Source organism: Populus nigra, chromosome 15 (assembly GCF_951802175.1).
Source record: "Populus nigra chromosome 15, ddPopNigr1.1, whole genome shotgun sequence".
Lineage (NCBI taxonomy): Eukaryota > Viridiplantae > Streptophyta > Magnoliopsida > Malpighiales > Salicaceae > Populus > Populus nigra.
Genome location: NC_084866.1, coordinates 2,710,592 through 2,728,341, shown reverse-complemented (window position 1 = coordinate 2,728,341; position 17,750 = coordinate 2,710,592). Strand labels below are relative to the sequence as shown.

Sequence of the window (17,750 nt, the reverse complement as noted above, 5' to 3'; positions counted from 1 at the left end):
AAAGAAGTAATATTTTTTAAAAAATACATGCTAATTCTGCATGATGATCTTACGAATCTCTTTTGAAAGAATCCAATGAAAAAAATAGCAACCATTGATAGATTGAAGAACTATTAATCTCAGTTTATTCATCTTCTCTTTAGATTTTTTTTTCAGTTTTATTTTTCAATATTAAATTAATTAAGAATTGAGTTTTGTAATTTTTTTCGATTTATTTTATATAAAGTTTTAAGTCTCATGAAATTAGTTTTTTTTTAATTTAATTCTCAAGCATTGAGTTAGTTGAGAATTGGGTTCTATAATTTTATTTATTTATTTTCTATGAGTTATATCAGTTTTATAATCTAAATTATAAGTTTGACAAATTAACTTAAGTTGACTTAAATTGTTTTTATTTTTTTTTCTCGAATATTTTTTTTAATTTCATTTAATATGAAGTTGATTGAAAATCAAACTTTATAATTTTTTTTATATATGATCACAATCTCGTGATAAAAATCGAGGATTTGCTAAGTTGGTCCTGATGAATTTGACATGTTTACTTGTTTTTTAAATAATTGTCATTTTGTAAGGACATGAAATTTTTTATGCCGTTTCAGAACATTTAACAAAGCTATATTAAAAACTTAAAAGACAATCTATGTAGAGTGGGTTATATATACATGAATATAGATTATAAAAAAAGAAATGTGAAGTATGGTATAATTATTTTATATCGAAAAACAATTATATATATATAACGTAGGCTATAAAATTTAAAGTTTCTCTGTTACACTCTAAACCGAACTCTCAGCCGTCAGTTCCTTTCAGCTCTTCCCTCTCTCTCTTCCTCTCATTCTCCTCACCAGCCGGCTGCAGACCCGCTGATGGCAGCAGCTCCAGCAGCCCGTCTTCCCTCTCCTTTGTGCTTTGGATTTGTCAACTTCTAGCTAGTAAGTAACTTTCCAACACTCACATTTTAGTTTAATAATTATTGAATATTTTTGTTTATAATTGTAAAAATATCTCAGGTTACTTTTGATAAATCGGAAATTTGTATGGATTGATTAGGGATTTCTCTTGTTTCTATGCATAAGAGGAGGGCGACTAGCAGAGAGAAGAAAGCTTAGAGAAAGAAGATAATGTCTGAAGTTGTTCCTCTCTTGAGGCATCAGGTTAGGAATTTTTCTATAAAGTTCAGCTCTCTGTGGGTGTAAATAACGGCATAATTCTACGGGTTTGGTGTAGAGTAGTTAGGGATTGGAGATATTCGTTTTACTAGCAATGAAATAAACAGTTGTTCTATGCACTCCCAGGTGTTTGAAAATATTAGAATTCGAAATTTGGTTGCGCCAGCATCTTTAATAGTATTAGAAAGGAGGTTTTTTTTGTTTATAGCACCCGGAACTGTGCATCTGCTGCTAGTAGCTGTGCATACACAATAAAATAATTAAAAAAATAATAGTTTGCAATTATAAACATCCCTGTGCTCATCAGATATGGGAGAAGTGGTCGTGCACAGATTTCAGGGAATCACAAATAATGGTCCTATGATAAAATAATGCCCTGTCATTTCTTTTTTATGTGCTCTGCTCATAAACCTAAACTTTAAAATATTCTGATGTTAAGTTACTGGTTACATTTGCTAACAATCATAACTTAAAGTACTTTTGAAGTTAATCACCATGCTTAAATGGATAGGTAGTTTGTTTTAATTTTTTCATTTAGCTAGCTTTGTCACTACCAGCCTTGTCAATGAGCCAGCTCTTAAATCTTGGTCAATTTGGAGCATGCATCTAGTAGCATCCCATTTTGATAGTATGTGTTGCTTATTGTAAATGGGCTAAATTAATTCTGATCAAGGTTCCGGTGTTATCTACTGTGGTAAATGGAGGATACCTTGATCTCAAAACTCAACACGTGGCTACCCATTGCCATCCTTAGTTCGGTGGGTTTTTTTTCCGCATCGCTTTCTTCTACTATTCAAATTTCAACTAGAAATTTAGGGTGATGGTTCTTTTTTCTTTGAATAGTTGTTTTATAGCACTATTTTTTCTTTCCATGTCGAAAATATAGCAGATTTTATCGAGAATATGACGAGCAAAGTTCAACAATCAGGGATCCATAAGGATGATAAGAGCCACTGCATGCTTAGAAAGGGTTGTTTTTCTAAGAATTTTATTTGGGCCTATTTAATTTCTGGCACATATAAATTAGTGAGAATTGCAATATATATATATATATATATATATATATATATATATATATATATATATATATATATTGTCATTGTTTGCAGTTACTCACTTTGAATGGTGATTTTTACAAGCATTCATTGTTCAAGTTGATGTAATCATACATGGACAGCTTCGATACATACACTGTGGGCAAAGATGGATCCATAATCTTAATTTGGTGATACATCTTCTCTTCACTGCTAACTGATTTGTGTCCGTACATTTGCTTCTCTTTTTTTTTCAATTTTATTAGTAATAAGGAAATAACAAATTACTTGTAAAATTGAGATATCTCTTCCACTATACAACATCTGTTGGTCCTTGCGTGGATAACCACCAATCAAGCAAAGGAACTCCTCTCTCATACATCTATCCCAAACAACTTTTAGTTGTTTTTCGGGGGGTCATTGCTAGTTAGCAAGAGTAGGGATTGGAGATCCCCTTTCCATTTAGACAAGTTTCACCTTAGATGTTGCACTTTGGGTCGTTCGCAGCTGTTTTACAGGTTTATGGTCTAGCAGCACATGCATATGATTGTTTCACAATGGCCACGATGATACCATAACTGGGATCACAGGCTTGTGCATCCTTATTCGAGCTCCATTTTAATCCATCAAAATGTGGTATCAAAAACAAAACATGCTGTTGTTCAGGAAATTCACGTGATATGAGTCCTATTACACTTAATTTTTTAGTTTTATTTTGGAATTTCCTCCTTTAACTTGCTGTTTTGAGACACTAGCTGGAAAGACCTGACCGATAGCAAACTTTTTTTCTTTGCTGCTTTTCGGGCAACTGGATTCCATTACAGCACAAATCAATATATTGTTGTTGATAAAGGATTTCTTCCACAAGACTTAGAGGCAGCAACCCCTCTCCCCATCCTTGCATGAGTTTTTTTCCATTGTCCTGTTTTATTTATTCCTGAGCGCAACCTCACTATCTTTACAATTTAGTCATACTCCTAGAAGCATGAATGTTTTTACGAGTTCATTCCTGGTAAATCAATCAAGCCAATCTGTCAGCTTCCTTTATGGATTTCTATAGAAATGGCAGCTGATGGTCACAGACTACAAACACTGAAGGGCAATTTGGATCCCTCAAACTCTGTCTAATCTTTTCTCTGCTTTCATTTGTTAACCAATCATAGGTAACTACTGCATTGTGCTGCCATTGCACATACCATCTCTTTCTCATAAGCCCTAAATGTGCAGGATGAGGATTTGGAGGTCAACAAACAGGATTGCGGTGCCAACAAGAGCAGGGGTGCTGATGGCTTGGTGATAGGAGCCAACAACAAATAACTGACACGGTAAGGGACTGGTGGTAGCATAACAAAGAAGTTTGTTAGGAACCTTTCGTGTTTTTAATTTTACTTGCCTTTTGTTTGAATATTTATTTATGTGATAAATGGGAAAGATAACAGTCATCAACATGTGATGAAATCTGATTCTCTTCTCTTGTCAATTTGCATTGCATTTAGACATTGAATTAGGTTTATTTAATATTCTTATAATTTCTTCAAGAATGATATTGATAAAAGATAATAAAGGAAACGAAGAAATATATTTTCTTGAATAATCAAATCATAAATGTTTACATTTTGAAAGCATTTATCCAAATTGCAAACACCAAATTCTTACAAAAAAGATATCCTACAGGACATGACTAAAAGGTGGAGCAGCTTGCATGAAACCATAACAATGGGGAGGAATGCAACGCTGGAACGGTGCTGGAGTGCTGAAGTATGGAATAAAGCAGCGCCCATTGGTATTAGGCACAGCAATCGGCTTGCAAATTCTAGCTGAGATGCCATACAAGCAGCCCATGCAAAGAGTCTCATCAATTTTGTATACCATCCTCATCTTTGTGTACACACGAGCCGTCAACAAAGAATCAGATCCTGCTTGATGTGCCCCACCAACTCTTTCCACGTTCAAGATTTTAGCAATGGCTGCCAACCCTAACTCACCACCACGTAATCCCTGGCAAAAGCGTGCCTTGTATTTGATATCCACCACGTCACCGAACACAATACCAAGTAGAGACGTAAAACCAGCCAAAGAATGGGGCAATGGCCTGTTTGTCACTGTCCTCAATGTGTGTGACAGATCATACAAGCCATGGAAGGTAACCCAACAAAGGTTTCGATGCTTGGCAACAACACGTGACAACAACTGTGCGAACATGTCGAAATCAATCCCATCTCTTCTCAGCTTGTCAAAATCGATGCCATTGTCTTGCAAGAACTGTATAGACTGAGAGACAAACAAATCCTTTGACAAATCGAACCGCAAATTGAACTCCCAAGTGCCCCCGATTTTGCCACTTGCATCTGCAACGGTGATACCAAATTGGATTAACCTTAATGGATCAACATTATGCCTCAAATCCTCGTAACGAGTCAAGTCAGTGGCGTCTATCGGAGTGTTTCGAAAGAAACCAGGAAACTCTGTATCAAAAGAGACAACTGGAAATCTGAACAGGGCAGCGTCCAATCTGAAAATCTCTCGCTGAAAATTTTGTCTCCACACCGCAGTGATTTTGGCGGCAGCACCAACACCAGCAGCCATTCTTCTTTATTCACTCACGTTTCAAGATCTGAGAATTGATGTTTTTGTCAAGGAAGTGAAGAGTGAAAATTAGGGCTTGCTGTTTCTTACATATATCTTAAAGGAGTCCGAATGGATGGAGGATTGTTTCTTTGTACCGACTTATAACGGCCATTTTATTTTTAGCGCGTTCCTTATTGATTTCGGATTTGTTTGGTAAACTACATTTTCATCCGTATAGATTCATAAATGATCAACCTCTACCCCTATACTTGAGATTTTCCGTTATTAATCCAGAAGTTTTGAAACTAAAAGTTTCGATTTCACCTCTTACCGAAAGTCTCCCCACTTTCATTGTTTCTTTTTGATTGTCCGTGTCTTCATATTTTTTTCAATTAAGAGTTTTTTTTTTTTTTGAATTGTGTGTCCGTTAAGCATGTATATGTTATTGTGCGAGAATGTGTTTCTAAAAAAAAAAAAAAGATGAAGATGTTAATCCTGTTTTAGGAAGGGAAATTTTTGTTTTTATTTTCTTAATATGAAATTAAGAAATCCCAAAACACAATAGTTCTAAAATAACAATAAAATAGGAGAAATCAAATCTATTTATTTCTATGAAATATAATTTTACTCTATTTCTATTATTTAATGTTATCATGTGTATGTGATTCAGGCTTTCTTAATAACATTACAAGTATAAAATAATAATTAAAGTAGAAAAAAGTTTCTTTTCTTCTTTTTTCTTAAATTGTGATTTTCATTTTTTTTTGTCCATTCTTTTTAAGCATATGCATAATAGGTCCCACAATAAATAAAGTATATACAACAGTGGAGCTGAGAAATATTTTTGAAGAGGATCTGGGCTGAATTGGTCTGAAGGAACAGTTCCTAGGGAAAGTATTAGAGCTGAGCTTGTTTTTAAACCTTTGTGTTTTTCTAGAATTTCATGACAGGGAATCTTGATATTAGATTATTGATGATCAGCACAGGATATGATATCTCAAAACACAGACAACTCGAGATCTTCACTCACTGAACTGTTGCATGATCTGTTAAAACATGATCCATCTGAACGTCCAACAGCTTGGCCAGCTCTCAGTCATCAGTTCTTCAAGTATCCGAGTTAACTGCACTTCAAAGCAAATTTATGGTGAAGAGTTCATCTTTGAGGGTTATGATTTTGTTCGTTGTATAAAGACGATGATTTGTCAAATCCAAAACTTGTTTCGGGAGAAAAAAAGTGTACAGAAAAAAGTACTGTAGTGGGCTTGATTCTCTCCTTATTCTTTGCTTTGATAAAATGGTGTTGAAGAGCCTTCAAAAACACTTTTCAATGTTTTCAGGCTACAAGTCTTCACCGGGTGCTGTTGCTCGCACCCTGGAAGATTCCTTGCTCAACAGTGGAAGCTGGGGAGGGGAGAGGAGGCTAAGCCTCAAGAATTAAGGTCCCTTTTTCACTTCAATCCAGTCTGTAAGCTTGCTCATCTCTCCATAAAGTCTATTTCATCTCTCCATAAAGTCTATTTCAAATCCCATCCTCGTTCCCTCTCCTAGCTGCAAAGTGTTAATTTCTGTTGGGAAAACTCGAGACAATTAACCGGATTAATTCAGTGGAATACAATTTGCAATTCACAAGTTCCAATCCTTTTTTCCTCTTTGTGCAGTAAAAAACAGAATTAAAAAATGAACAAATATAATGCAACAATCACACAAATCAACACCAAGATTTTTACGTGAAAAACCCGATGCGGGAAAAACCACAGGACCGGAGTCCACCTAAAAACTTCCAGTATCACAAATAATAGGTTCACAACTGTTCTTCCTCAGATTCAACTAAGGGCTACAACATATATATATCATCAAGAACAACTTATTCTCGGATTATAACAAGATTAAAGAGAGTAATGTTAGAGAAAAGCTCACAACACTGACAGCCCCGTTTTCTGTCAAAACGACCAGCTTCCATACCACCAATCTTCAATCCAACCGTTCAGAATGAAGAGGAACGTGTCTAGAAGCTGCTATCAAAATCTCAGCCCGATCCAATGGTGAACGAACTAGAAATCGAAGAAAGAAGACAGACTGTTCTGCTGCCTCCTTTTCTTTCTTTCTCACATTTTTCTCCTCTGTTTTTCTCTTTCAAATCTGTTCTCTCTACTGTCTACAGTAGCCGACCATTTGATTTTAATTCCAAGAGACAACAGCTGTCTCTTGACAATTAATGTGGTGGTCCCACCATCACATGGTGCGGGACCACACACAACAAATCTCCCCTCATGCACCATGTGAGGAATTCGCCATACTGGCGATCAACATGTAAGCTTCAATTTAGGAGGCTCTGACAAGCCTGCTTCTTTTCTACAAAACTCAAACTTCTCTCTCGGTAGAGGTTTAGTCATCATGTCTGATACGTTGTCATCAGTATGGATCTTCTCAACAACAAATGACTTCATCTCCATAGCATCTCGAATCCATTGATATCTAATCTCAATATGCTTTGATCGAGAGTGAAAAGTAGGATGCTTACTGAGATGGATTGCACTTTGACTATCACAGTGCAACACAAAGTTCTCTTGAACTAGGCCAAGTTCATGTAAGAACTTCTTCATCCATAACAACTCTTTGCCCCCTTCAGTAAGAGCAATATATTCAGCCTCTGTAGTGGATAATGCAACATATTTTTGCAGCCTTGATTGCCATGAGACTGCTCCCCCTGCAAACTTCATCAAGTATCCTGATGTGGACTTTCTAGAATCAACATCACCAGCCATATCTGCATCTGTGTATCCATCCAACACAGGTTTATCATTACCAAAACATAAGCTGAAACTAGAAGTACCTTTGAGATACCTGAGTATCCATTTCACTGCTGACCAGTGTTCTTTACCAGGATTGGAGAGGAATCGACTAACCACACCAACTGCATGAGCTATATCCGACCTTGTGCAAATCATGGCATACATCAAGCTACCAACTGCGGATGCATAAGGAACCTTTTTCATCTCATCTCTTTCTTCATCACTTGAAGGACACTGCTTAGAACTTAATTTAAAGTGGCTTGCAAGTGGAGAACAAACCGGTTTGGAATTGCTCATGTTGAATCTCTCAAGTACCTTTTGAACATATCTCTCCTGAGATAGCCAAAGTTTCTCCTTCTTCCTGTCACGTGTGATCTTCATGCCAAGAATCTGTTTTGCCGGTCCTAAGTTTTTCATTGCAAAAGACTTGCTTAACTCTTCCTTCAACATCTGAATCTTCTTAGCATCATGGCCAACAATCAACATATCATCCACATACAACAAGAGAATAATAAAGTTTCCATCTGGAAACCTTTTCATAAATACACAATGATCAGAAGTGGTCCTGTCATAACCATGATCCACCATGAAAGAATCAAACTTCTTATACCATTGTCTTGGAGCTTGCTTTAACCCATATAGGCTCTTTTTCAACTTGCAAACTAACTGCTCTTTACCTTTTGCTTCAAACCCTTCAGGCTGTTCCATGTAGATCTCCTCATCTAAATCACCATGGAGAAAGGCAGTTTTCACATCAAGTTGCTCAACTTTAAGGTTCAAACTAGCAGCTAAGCCAAACACAACTCGGATTGAAGACATCTTGACCACTGGTGAAAAGATTTCTTCAAAATCAATACCCTTCTTCTGACCGAAACCTTTCACAACCAATCTTGCCTTGTACCTTGGCTGTGAGCAATGTTCATCAATTTTCAACCTGAACACCCATTTGTTCTTGAGTGCTCTCTTACCTTTAGGAAGCTTCACTAACTCAAAGGTATGTTTTCATGCAAGGATTTCATCTCTTCTTGCATTGCTTTCAACCACTCACTTTTCTTCTCATGTGACATAGCTTCATCAAAGCATTCTGACTCTCCCCCGTCAGTAACCAATACATACTCATGAGGAGAATATCTGGTGGAAGGTTGACGAGATCTAGTTGACCTTCTCAATTGTGGCTCATCTGGAGCTTCCTGCATAACCTGTTCAGGAATAACATCAATATCATCATTAGCTGATTCAGGATCACCAACTAATGGCTCATTAAGAAAACCATCATTTTCATCATTTTGCAAGTCTCCCCCATGATTAACAGGCATCAAAGGTAACTGTGGAGTAGGTCTTGGATTTGAATTAGATGGAATAAAAGTAGTAGACTATGTTTTCTCCTTCAGTTCAAAGTCTTCAATGGTTTGATATTCAAAGAAGATAATATCTCTGCTTCTCACAATTTTCTTCTCCTTTGGATCCCATAACATATAACCAAACTCATCATCTTCAGAGCCCAAGAAAATACATTGCTTTGTCTTGCTGTCAAGTTTAGACCTTTCATCCCTTGGAACATGTACAAATGCTTTGCATCCAAACACTCTCAAGTGTGCATAGGAAACATCCTTTCCTTTCCAAACTCTATCTAGAACATCAAACTCAAGAGGAATTGATGGAGAAAGGTTGATCATGGCAACTGCAGTCTTCATTACCTCACCCCAAAAAGGACTTGGGCAGCTTTGCATGAGAGAGCATACACCTAATTCTTTCAACAATGGTTCTGTTCATTCTCTCAGCCACTCCATTATGCTATGGAGTCTTAGAAACGGTCTTCTCCAACTTGATATCGTGTTCCCTGCAGTACTTCTCAAAAGGACCCCTGTATTCACCACCATTGTCTGCTCGAACACATTTAAGCTTTCTACCAGTTTCTCTTTCAACTCTGGCATGGAAATCCTTAAAGACATCAAGCACCTGATCTTTGGATTTTAAACAAATAGCCCAAATCTTCCTGGAGTGATCATCAATAAAACTAACAAAGTACAATGCACCTCCAAGAGACTTATCAATCATAGAGCAAACATCAGTATGAACTAAATCAAGAATATGTGACCTTCTATGTGAAGGTGATCTTTGAAATGCAACTCTATGTTGTTTACCAACTAAACAATGAGTACATGTGTTCAAGTTTATACCTTTTAAAGAAAGGTAGTTCTTCTTGGCAAGGATGCCAAGGCCTTTCTCACTCAAATGTCCAAGCCGCTTATGCCATAGATCAGTAGAGCAATCTTCAATTGCATTCACCTCCCCTTTGATCACCTTGGCTTGTGACATGTAGAGACCCATCTTCTTTCCTTTAGCAACAATTAAGGAATTTATGGAGAGCTTCCATTTACCATCTCCAAAGTAATTGTGATAGCCTTCTTCATCAAGAGTACCAGTAGAGATCAAATGTAGGCGCATATCAGACACATGCCTAACATCTTTGAGTAGCAACTTGCACCCAGTATTGGTTTCCAACCAAATATCTCCAATGCCCACAACACTAGCCATCCCTTGATTTCCCATCCTAACTTGACCAAAGTCACCAGCAGTGTAGGATGTGTAAAAATCATGTCAGCGTGTAACATGGTAAGAAGCTGCTGAATCTGCAACCCAGGTGGTATCTTGACATGCAAGATTAACACAGCCATCATCACACACAATGACAACATCACCATCAGATACAACTGCAGCTGTACCATTCTCTTCATTCTTGTCTTCATCTCTACCATTTTTATCTCTTTTATACTTTCTGCAATCTTTTTGCATATGCCCAGGCTTGTCACAATAATAACACTTAAAACCCTTCCTTGACTGAGATCTTCCTCTTGGCTTCTATTTGCCTTTTCTATTGCTGGATTCTCCATCTTGCTTGCCGTGAGAGAACCTGCTTTGACTTCTCCCTCGACTTTTTGTAACAAATGCATGAGACTCGGAAGTGTTTGTCCCTTTCCTTCTCTTCTCTTCATTGAGGATAAAATCTTTCACTGTTTTCAAAGTGAGCTTTCCATTCGGAGTAGAATTGCTAAGTGACACTACCAAAGTCTCCCAACTATCCGGCAATGAACTCAATAGGATTAATGCTTGCATTTCATCGGCTAACTCAAGGTTCATCAATGACAGCTGATTCAAGAACCCTTGGAATACATTTATATGTACTGAAGCATCTTCACCATCTCTATACTTCAAATTCATAAGGTCTCCAATTACAAAAACCTTGTTTTTTGCACTCTCCTTGGCAAATGTTTCTTCCAACATCTTCCAAACTTTATAGCAATCATGTTCTTGAGAAATATGATTAGTGGACTTAGAAGATACCCATTTTATAACATTAGCGGTAGCCTTTTTATTAAGTCCATTCCATTTTGCATCATCCATATCATCGGGCTTTATTCCTTTACATTCAACCAGCAAAGCCAAATCATTGCAATATAAGTGATCCTCCATCATTGTTTTCCATAGAAAATAATTTGAGGAAGTGAGCTTTATCATACCTGAATCTTCCTTTTCCATTTTAACTGCACAAGAATTCAATTTACACAACTAAATGCTCTGATACCACTTTGTTGGGAAAACTCGGGACAACTAACCGGATCAATTCAGCGGAATACAATTCATAATTCACAAGTCCCAATCCTTTTCCCTCTTTGTGCAGTAAAAAACAGAATTAAACAATGAACAAATATAATGCAGCAATCACACAAATCAACACCAAGATTTTTACGTGGAAAACCCGATGCGGGAAAAACCACGGGACCGGAGTCCACCTAAAAACTTCCACTATCACAAATAATGGGTTCACAACTGTTCTTCCTCAGATTCAACTAAGGGCTACAACATATATATATATATATATATATATATATATATATATATATATCATCAAGAACAACTTATTCTCGGATTATAACAAGATTAAAGAGAGTAATGTTAGAGAAAAGCTCACAACACTGACAGCCCTGTTTTCTGTCAAAACGACCAGCTTCCACACCACCAATCTTCAATCCAACCGTTCAAAATGAAGAGGAATGTGTCTAGAAGCTGCTGTCAAAATCTCAGCCCGATCCAACGGTGAACGAACTGGAAATCAAAGAAAGAAAACAGACTGCTCTACTGCCTCCTCTTCTTTCTTTCTCACGTTTTTCTCCTCTGTTTCTCTCTTTCAAATCTGTTCTCTCTACTGTCTACAGTAGCCGACCATTTGATTTTAATTCCAAGAGACAGTAGCTATCTCTTGACAATTAATGTGGTGGTCCCACCATCACATGGTGCGGGACCACACACAACAATTTCACATAACCATTATAGGAGGCAAGATGATTGTAATACAGAATCACTAGTAATCTCCGCGAGAGCATGGGTCATCCCTGTGAAATTTATTTGCTTCTCTCACCACAAATACCACTCTCAAGATCTTAGATAAACCTTTGATGAACTCGTGACAATCCCCACAAACTCTCGAATCAGCTTTCCTCCATCTTCAAAGGCCCTACCTCCAAACTCATCTTCAAAGCCCTCCCCTTCATCCTCTTCTCTATTTCCTTCAAGATGTCATGTATTTTCTCTGTGAGGATGTGTATCATCTCTACTATAGAAAAGGCGAACCTCCTTGTTAATCTCTACCCAACCTACGTCTTCCTTTAACTTCTTTGACTTCACAAATCTATTATCCTTTCACATTCTTTCCAATAGTATGCATCAACATAAATGTTGGACAGTACCATCACATAATTAATAGGATATTCTCTGTATTCTAACCTCAAAAGAATGTCACCTACTTCTCTGCCTAGTCCCACACTTTCTCTTATCCTCTCACATTCTTTACAATAGTCTCTATGTACTCTGCAAGCACAAACCAATGTCTTTCATGTGCCTACATTTGCCTTTTAAGTGCCCAGCTCGACCAAGAAGATCAACCATGCATGCATGGTGTTGTTTTTCTAGCTTTGATCCTATAGTCGTTACATGACCTTGAAAAGTGATGGGATTGAATCTTGGCCCATAGGCCCACACACGAGATGAGTCTGCAGGCCCTCACTTTACAAGCAGGCCTAAGGCCTAGTAGACAGCCTATAACCTCAGGTGGCAACCCTGTATCTTCACCGTAAGTTGCTCCCCTGTATCTTCAACCTTCATGTGATTGCCCATGATGTAATATTCCCCTGTGTAGGCCTTTAAAATGTTAAACTGTAATAGTGTAATATTCCTTGTGCAGATGCTGAAGAATTGAATTGATAGAATGATTTTATAATGTTTTGCTTAGTATGATGAATTGAATTGATGGGATGATTTTAATGATTTTAGTGTAAAGCTGATGTTTTTCTTAGTATCCTGATTAAAGTCCTTTCACCGAAATCCATCAGTATTGCCCTGGATAGGATTCCTGATGATCTTTTGTAAAACTGTAAAAGCATTGAGTTCGTTTAGTATGATGAATTGATGGAATGATTTTAATGAAATGTGTTTGCCTGATTGAATGTGCCTGTGGAATGTGGAAATTAGAATGTCTCTCTGCCTGATTTTACAAAAAATTTAATTGTATAGTATATGTACTGAACTAGATTGAAAGTATTATAGTTTTGTAAATTGTAATATATAACAAAAAGTTTGTTAATTATTAATTAATAAAAAGTTATTTAAATTATGTATGAATTTTTATTTGAAGCATGTATTTTAAAGTGCTATGAATTTTTATTTGAAGCATGAATTTTTTTAATGTATTTTAAATTTTTTTACAATTTTATGATTTTATAATCTATTTTTACAATCTAAATTTATTTTGTATTTTCTACGTCATGTTAAAATCATGATTTTAAACATTTTGGGTGGGAACATGTTTGGACGGGGACCCTCAATCATTAATCTCGTCATGTTGGACGGGTATACCCTCACAAGCCTTTTCCTCCAACCTAAACGACCTGGTGTCGAGAGGGAAGACTTGTTTTGCTGGTTCGGCAGTTGTCCGAGCCTAACATTCTTAATTTCCCAACCCATTTCAGCCTTGAAAGACGCGTTACTTTACTAGTCCTGAATGACTGCAGCCTAAGAGCACTGCCAAATAAATCAAATCATCAGGCTCGGTAATAGGATTTTTATTATAAAATAAATTACACAGTTTAGTAAAAACTTTGGAAGAATGAATGGTAGGTTGAAAAAGTATTTGTAAATATCACACAATATAATTGTTTTTTTGAATATTGATTTTGTTATAATTGCGGTTGTTTACTCAATGTATTTTATAAATTCATTAATTTTAATAATAAAATAATTTAAAACTTTATAAAATTTTAATAATAAAAAATAAAATTTAAAATTCAATAGTCAAGAAAAAAAATAGATAAGATAATGTAATAAAAAAAATAAAAAGAAAAGAAATGAAAAGAAAGATTGAGAACACATTGGGAATTTTTTTTATACACTTGATATCATTAAAAACATCTTAACAAGATAATTCTAATTACATCTTAAAAAACATCAAATAAAATTATAAGGTATAGTTAGAATTGTATCAAGAAGATAAAAAATAAAACTTGCTCATAATAATTTTTTTCTTCTTATTTTCTCTCATGATATGTCAACTTTTCTTTTAGGCCATTAGATATTAAATCTATCTCTTGGCATTAAATCTTTCATTTTATTTTAGGATGATTTTTATATATGTTAATTAATTAATGATATTTAAACTGAGTTTTATTAATTTGTGTAGGAATGAAAAAAGACTCCGTACTACATCATTGCATTTCATTGAAGCGACGAATTGCCTTTTTGCCAAGACCATGCTTTCCATAGCCAGTGATCATAAATGTCCAAGAAATCACATTTCTAGCGGGCATTTCACCGAAAAGTCTCTCTGCTTCATCTATCATTCCACACTTCAGATACATATCCAAAACTTCCTTGCATACTGAGATGTCTGCGCCAGAGGAGAATTTAATGGCATGTGCATGCATTTGCTTGCCTTAATGAACAAGCGGCAAACCTATCTACTTGAATGCCGCTCTCTCTAAGCTGCCTAAACGAGTCCATGGAACTCTGCTAAGTTTCCTTCTAGAGCATTACCATGAATGAGTACCGTCCATGATATCACATCCTTCTCTTCAATACGACTAAACTCCTCGCCTCAAAAAACTTCCCACATTTCACATATAGAACAACAAGAGCGCCAGCAATAGCAGTATTAGCAGAATACAAGAACCCGCTAGCAATCAAGAGACCATGAGTTTGGTTTCCTTTTTTGATTGCACCAAGACAGTGCAAGCCTTCAATGTGCTTGCAAACGTAAATTCGTCAAGAATTTCCCCACCTTCTTTCATTTTTTCGAAACAAAAGTAGAGCTTTCTCATAAAATCTTGCAAGAGTATATCCTGCTATCACAGCATTCCAGCTTACAAGGTTCCTAATAAGCATGACTTCAAACATACGGGCGGCTTCAGTGGTTCTTCCATAGTTTGAGAACATGTAAGTGATAGAATTCCCTACCACATTCACCATATCAAATCCAGTTTTCACACGAATATCATGAGTTTGTCCTCCGATGTCAAAGCTATTCAACAAACCACGGGCTTTGAGACTCATCGAAAAGGTGAAATCATTCGGTGTCGCACCCGATAAGCCCATTTTGGAGAAGAGTAATAATAACTCTAGGGGGCTCCCAATTTGTATGTGCCCACGCATAAGAGCTCTCCATGAAACCACATTTCTTCCAAGCATTCTATCAAACACATCACAAGCATCATTCACTCTACCTCATTTTCCATACATAACTATAATAAGATCATTGCTTAACGTCAAGTCGAACCCAAACCCCATTTTCACTAAAGCTCCGTGCACTTGCATTCCTTGATCAAGAAACAAACTTTTTGAACAAAACCGCAAAAAGTTTACAAACTTCTGCCTCGCCTAGCACTGAAAACAACCCTCTATTCATTGATTGCCAAATAGACTAAAAGCTCCCTTCTTTACAGTCAATAATGGCAACAAGAATTGGTGCCTTGAAAATCAGAGAACTAGAGAATTTCTTTGTACCCATTTTGCAAAACTGCAAAAACATTGTAGAGTTGAAGAGCATCCATGCTCATGTTATCAAGTACTCACTTTCGCAGAGCAGCTTCTTGGTGACAAAAATGGTAGATGTGTGTGATAAAACTGAGGATCTTGGTTACGCCAGCTTGCTTTTTAAGCAAGTGAAGGAACCAAATGGGTATTTATACAATGCAATGATAAGAGCTCACACACACAATAAAGTGTATACTTTAGCAATCTTGTTTTATAAGGAAATGCTAAGGCTAAAAGACCCGGAAAGTGAGAACCCAATTTTCCCTGACAGATTCACACTCCCCTTTGTTATTAAATCTTGTTCAGGGCTTGTATGTTATAATCTAGGTAAGCAAGTCCATGCCCACTTGTGCAAGTTTGGGCCAAAGTCTAATATTACTATGGAGAATGCTCTAATTGATATGTACACAAAGTGTGCTAGTTTGTTGGACGCACATAAGGTGTTTGATGGTATGGTTGAAAGAGATGCAATTTCGTGGAATAGTATTATTTCTGGGCATGCTGGGGTGGGTCAGATGAGAAAGGCAGGAGCTTTGTTTGATTTAATGCCTTACAGGACTATAGTATCTTGGACGGCGATGATTTCTGGTTACACGCGTCTCGGATCGTACGCCGATGCGTTGAATGTGTTTCGTCAAATGCAAATTGTGGGCGTTGAGCCTGATGAGATTAGTATTATTTCTGTTTTGCCAGCGTGTGCGCAGGTAGGAGCTCTTGAAGTTGGGAAATGGATACATATGTATTGTGACAGAAATGGGTTGTTGAGGAAGACATCTATATGCAATGCTCTTATGGAAATGTACTCAAAATGTGGTTGCATTGGTCAAGCTTATCAATTGTTTGATCAAATGTCCAAAGGGGATGTGATTTCTTGGAGTACCATGATTGGAGGGCTTGCAAATCATGGGAAAGCTCGCGAAGCCATTGAATTGTTTAAAAGAATGAAGAAAGCAAAGATTGAACCAAATGGTATTACGTTTCTTGGTCTTCTATCAGCTTGTGCTCATGCTGGTTTTTGGAATGAGGGGTTAGCGTACTTCGATTCCATGAGTAAAGATTATCATATAGAGCCAGAGGTTGAGCATTATGGCTGCTTGGTCGATATTCTTGGACGTGCAGGGCGCCTTAGTCAGGCTCTTGATGTTATAGAGAAGATGCCTATGAAGCCTGATTCGAAGATATGGGGTTCATTATTAAGTTCTTGCAGGACTCATTCTAATCTTGATATTGCTATTATTGCAATGGAACACCTTGAAGAGCTTGAACCAGATGATACAGGAAATTATGTTTTGCTTTCCAATATATATGCAGATCTTGGCAAGTGGGATGGTGTGTCAAGGATGAGAAAGCTTATCAAAAGTAAGAGCATGAAGAAAACACCAGGGTCTAGTTTGATTGACATCAACAATGTGGTTCAAGAATTTGTATCATGGGATGATTCGAAGCCATTTTCAAGAGACATTTTCTGGTTGCTAGAGTTGCTGACTTCTCATCAGGACACAACTGATCCTCATTTAATTGAAATAATGCTTGAGGATGGGAGTGAATGTCTGGGTTAACACAAGAACCTCCAATGGGAAATGTCCACGTAGCTACAGCTTAGAATTGGTGCTGGACAAAGAACAGTTCCTTGGCAAGAAAGAAGCTCTCGATCTCATACATAAAATTCATGATCCCATCCAAAGAACAACTGGGATTCATAAAGTTTATGGCATCTTGCAGAATCAGAGCACGCAGCTTGATGGGAATCTTTTCTTCTGGTGAACGGTCTCATCTGGAAGCCTTTTGAATTCGTATGATAGACAAACTCGAATATTCATTGATTGATTTCAAAGGTGTACGTGCAACGTCTTTGTACACGCTCTACTGTGCCATGTTAGCAATATGTGAAGTGCACCTTGACCAAAATGTCTTTGATTCTGATTTGTAGCTTGCCAATAGGTTTCACAGTGCCCGAACAAGAAAGTTATAATTCGTTATGATTAATGTTATCAAGGCACAAAAATGCATAGGTCAAATGGTATGTGTGAATGGGATCGTTTACCAGGTTCGTGCAACAAATCCAGACAGCTCGTGATGAAGTGCAAAACCTGCACTATGAA

The 17,750-nt window shown here is 36.9% G+C and overlaps 2 protein-coding genes, 1 long non-coding RNA gene and 1 pseudogene across 4 annotated transcripts; 2 read left to right on the top strand and 2 right to left on the bottom strand.

Moving 5' to 3' along the window:
- Positions 1-651: 651 nt before the first annotated feature.
- Positions 652-3,080, top strand: LOC133674205 (uncharacterized). 2 transcript variants are annotated; one of them, XR_009835155.1, is made up of 4 exons: positions 652-932; positions 1,051-1,154; positions 1,843-1,927; positions 2,059-2,219. It is a non-coding gene; the product is annotated as an uncharacterized LOC133674205 (long non-coding RNA). The 2 variants fall into 2 exon arrangements; XR_009835156.1 differs by lacking the exons at positions 1,843-1,927; positions 2,059-2,219 and adding an exon at positions 3,028-3,080 and having other exon boundaries at positions 658-932.
- Positions 3,081-3,871: 791 nt separating this feature from the next.
- On the bottom strand, positions 3,872-4,789 carry LOC133674666 (putative CCR4-associated factor 1 homolog 8). Its single transcript, XM_062095877.1, has one exon. The coding sequence runs from the start codon at positions 4,787-4,789 to the stop codon at positions 3,872-3,874; it is 918 nt and encodes a 305-aa protein (XP_061951861.1).
- A 7,140-nt stretch (positions 4,790-11,929) lies between these two features.
- LOC133674665 (putative pentatricopeptide repeat-containing protein At3g15130) lies at positions 11,930-15,551 on the bottom strand (annotated as a pseudogene).
- Positions 14,433-17,666, top strand: LOC133673781 (pentatricopeptide repeat-containing protein At2g20540). Its single transcript, XM_062094669.1, has one exon. It carries the CDS (start codon positions 15,564-15,566, stop codon positions 17,205-17,207), a length of 1,644 nt encoding a protein of 547 aa, XP_061950653.1. The 5' UTR covers positions 14,433-15,563; the 3' UTR covers positions 17,208-17,666.
- Positions 17,667-17,750: the final 84 nt, after the last annotated feature.

Bases quoted from the DNA above. Each gene is read 5' to 3' on its own strand.
- LOC133674666 (XM_062095877.1), bottom strand. From the start codon at position 4,789: ATGGCTGCTGGTGTTGGTGCTGCCGCCAAAATCACTGCGGTGTGGAGA.
- LOC133673781 (XM_062094669.1), top strand. From the start codon at position 15,564: ATGGCAACAAGAATTGGTGCCTTGAAAATCAGAGAACTAGAGAATTTC.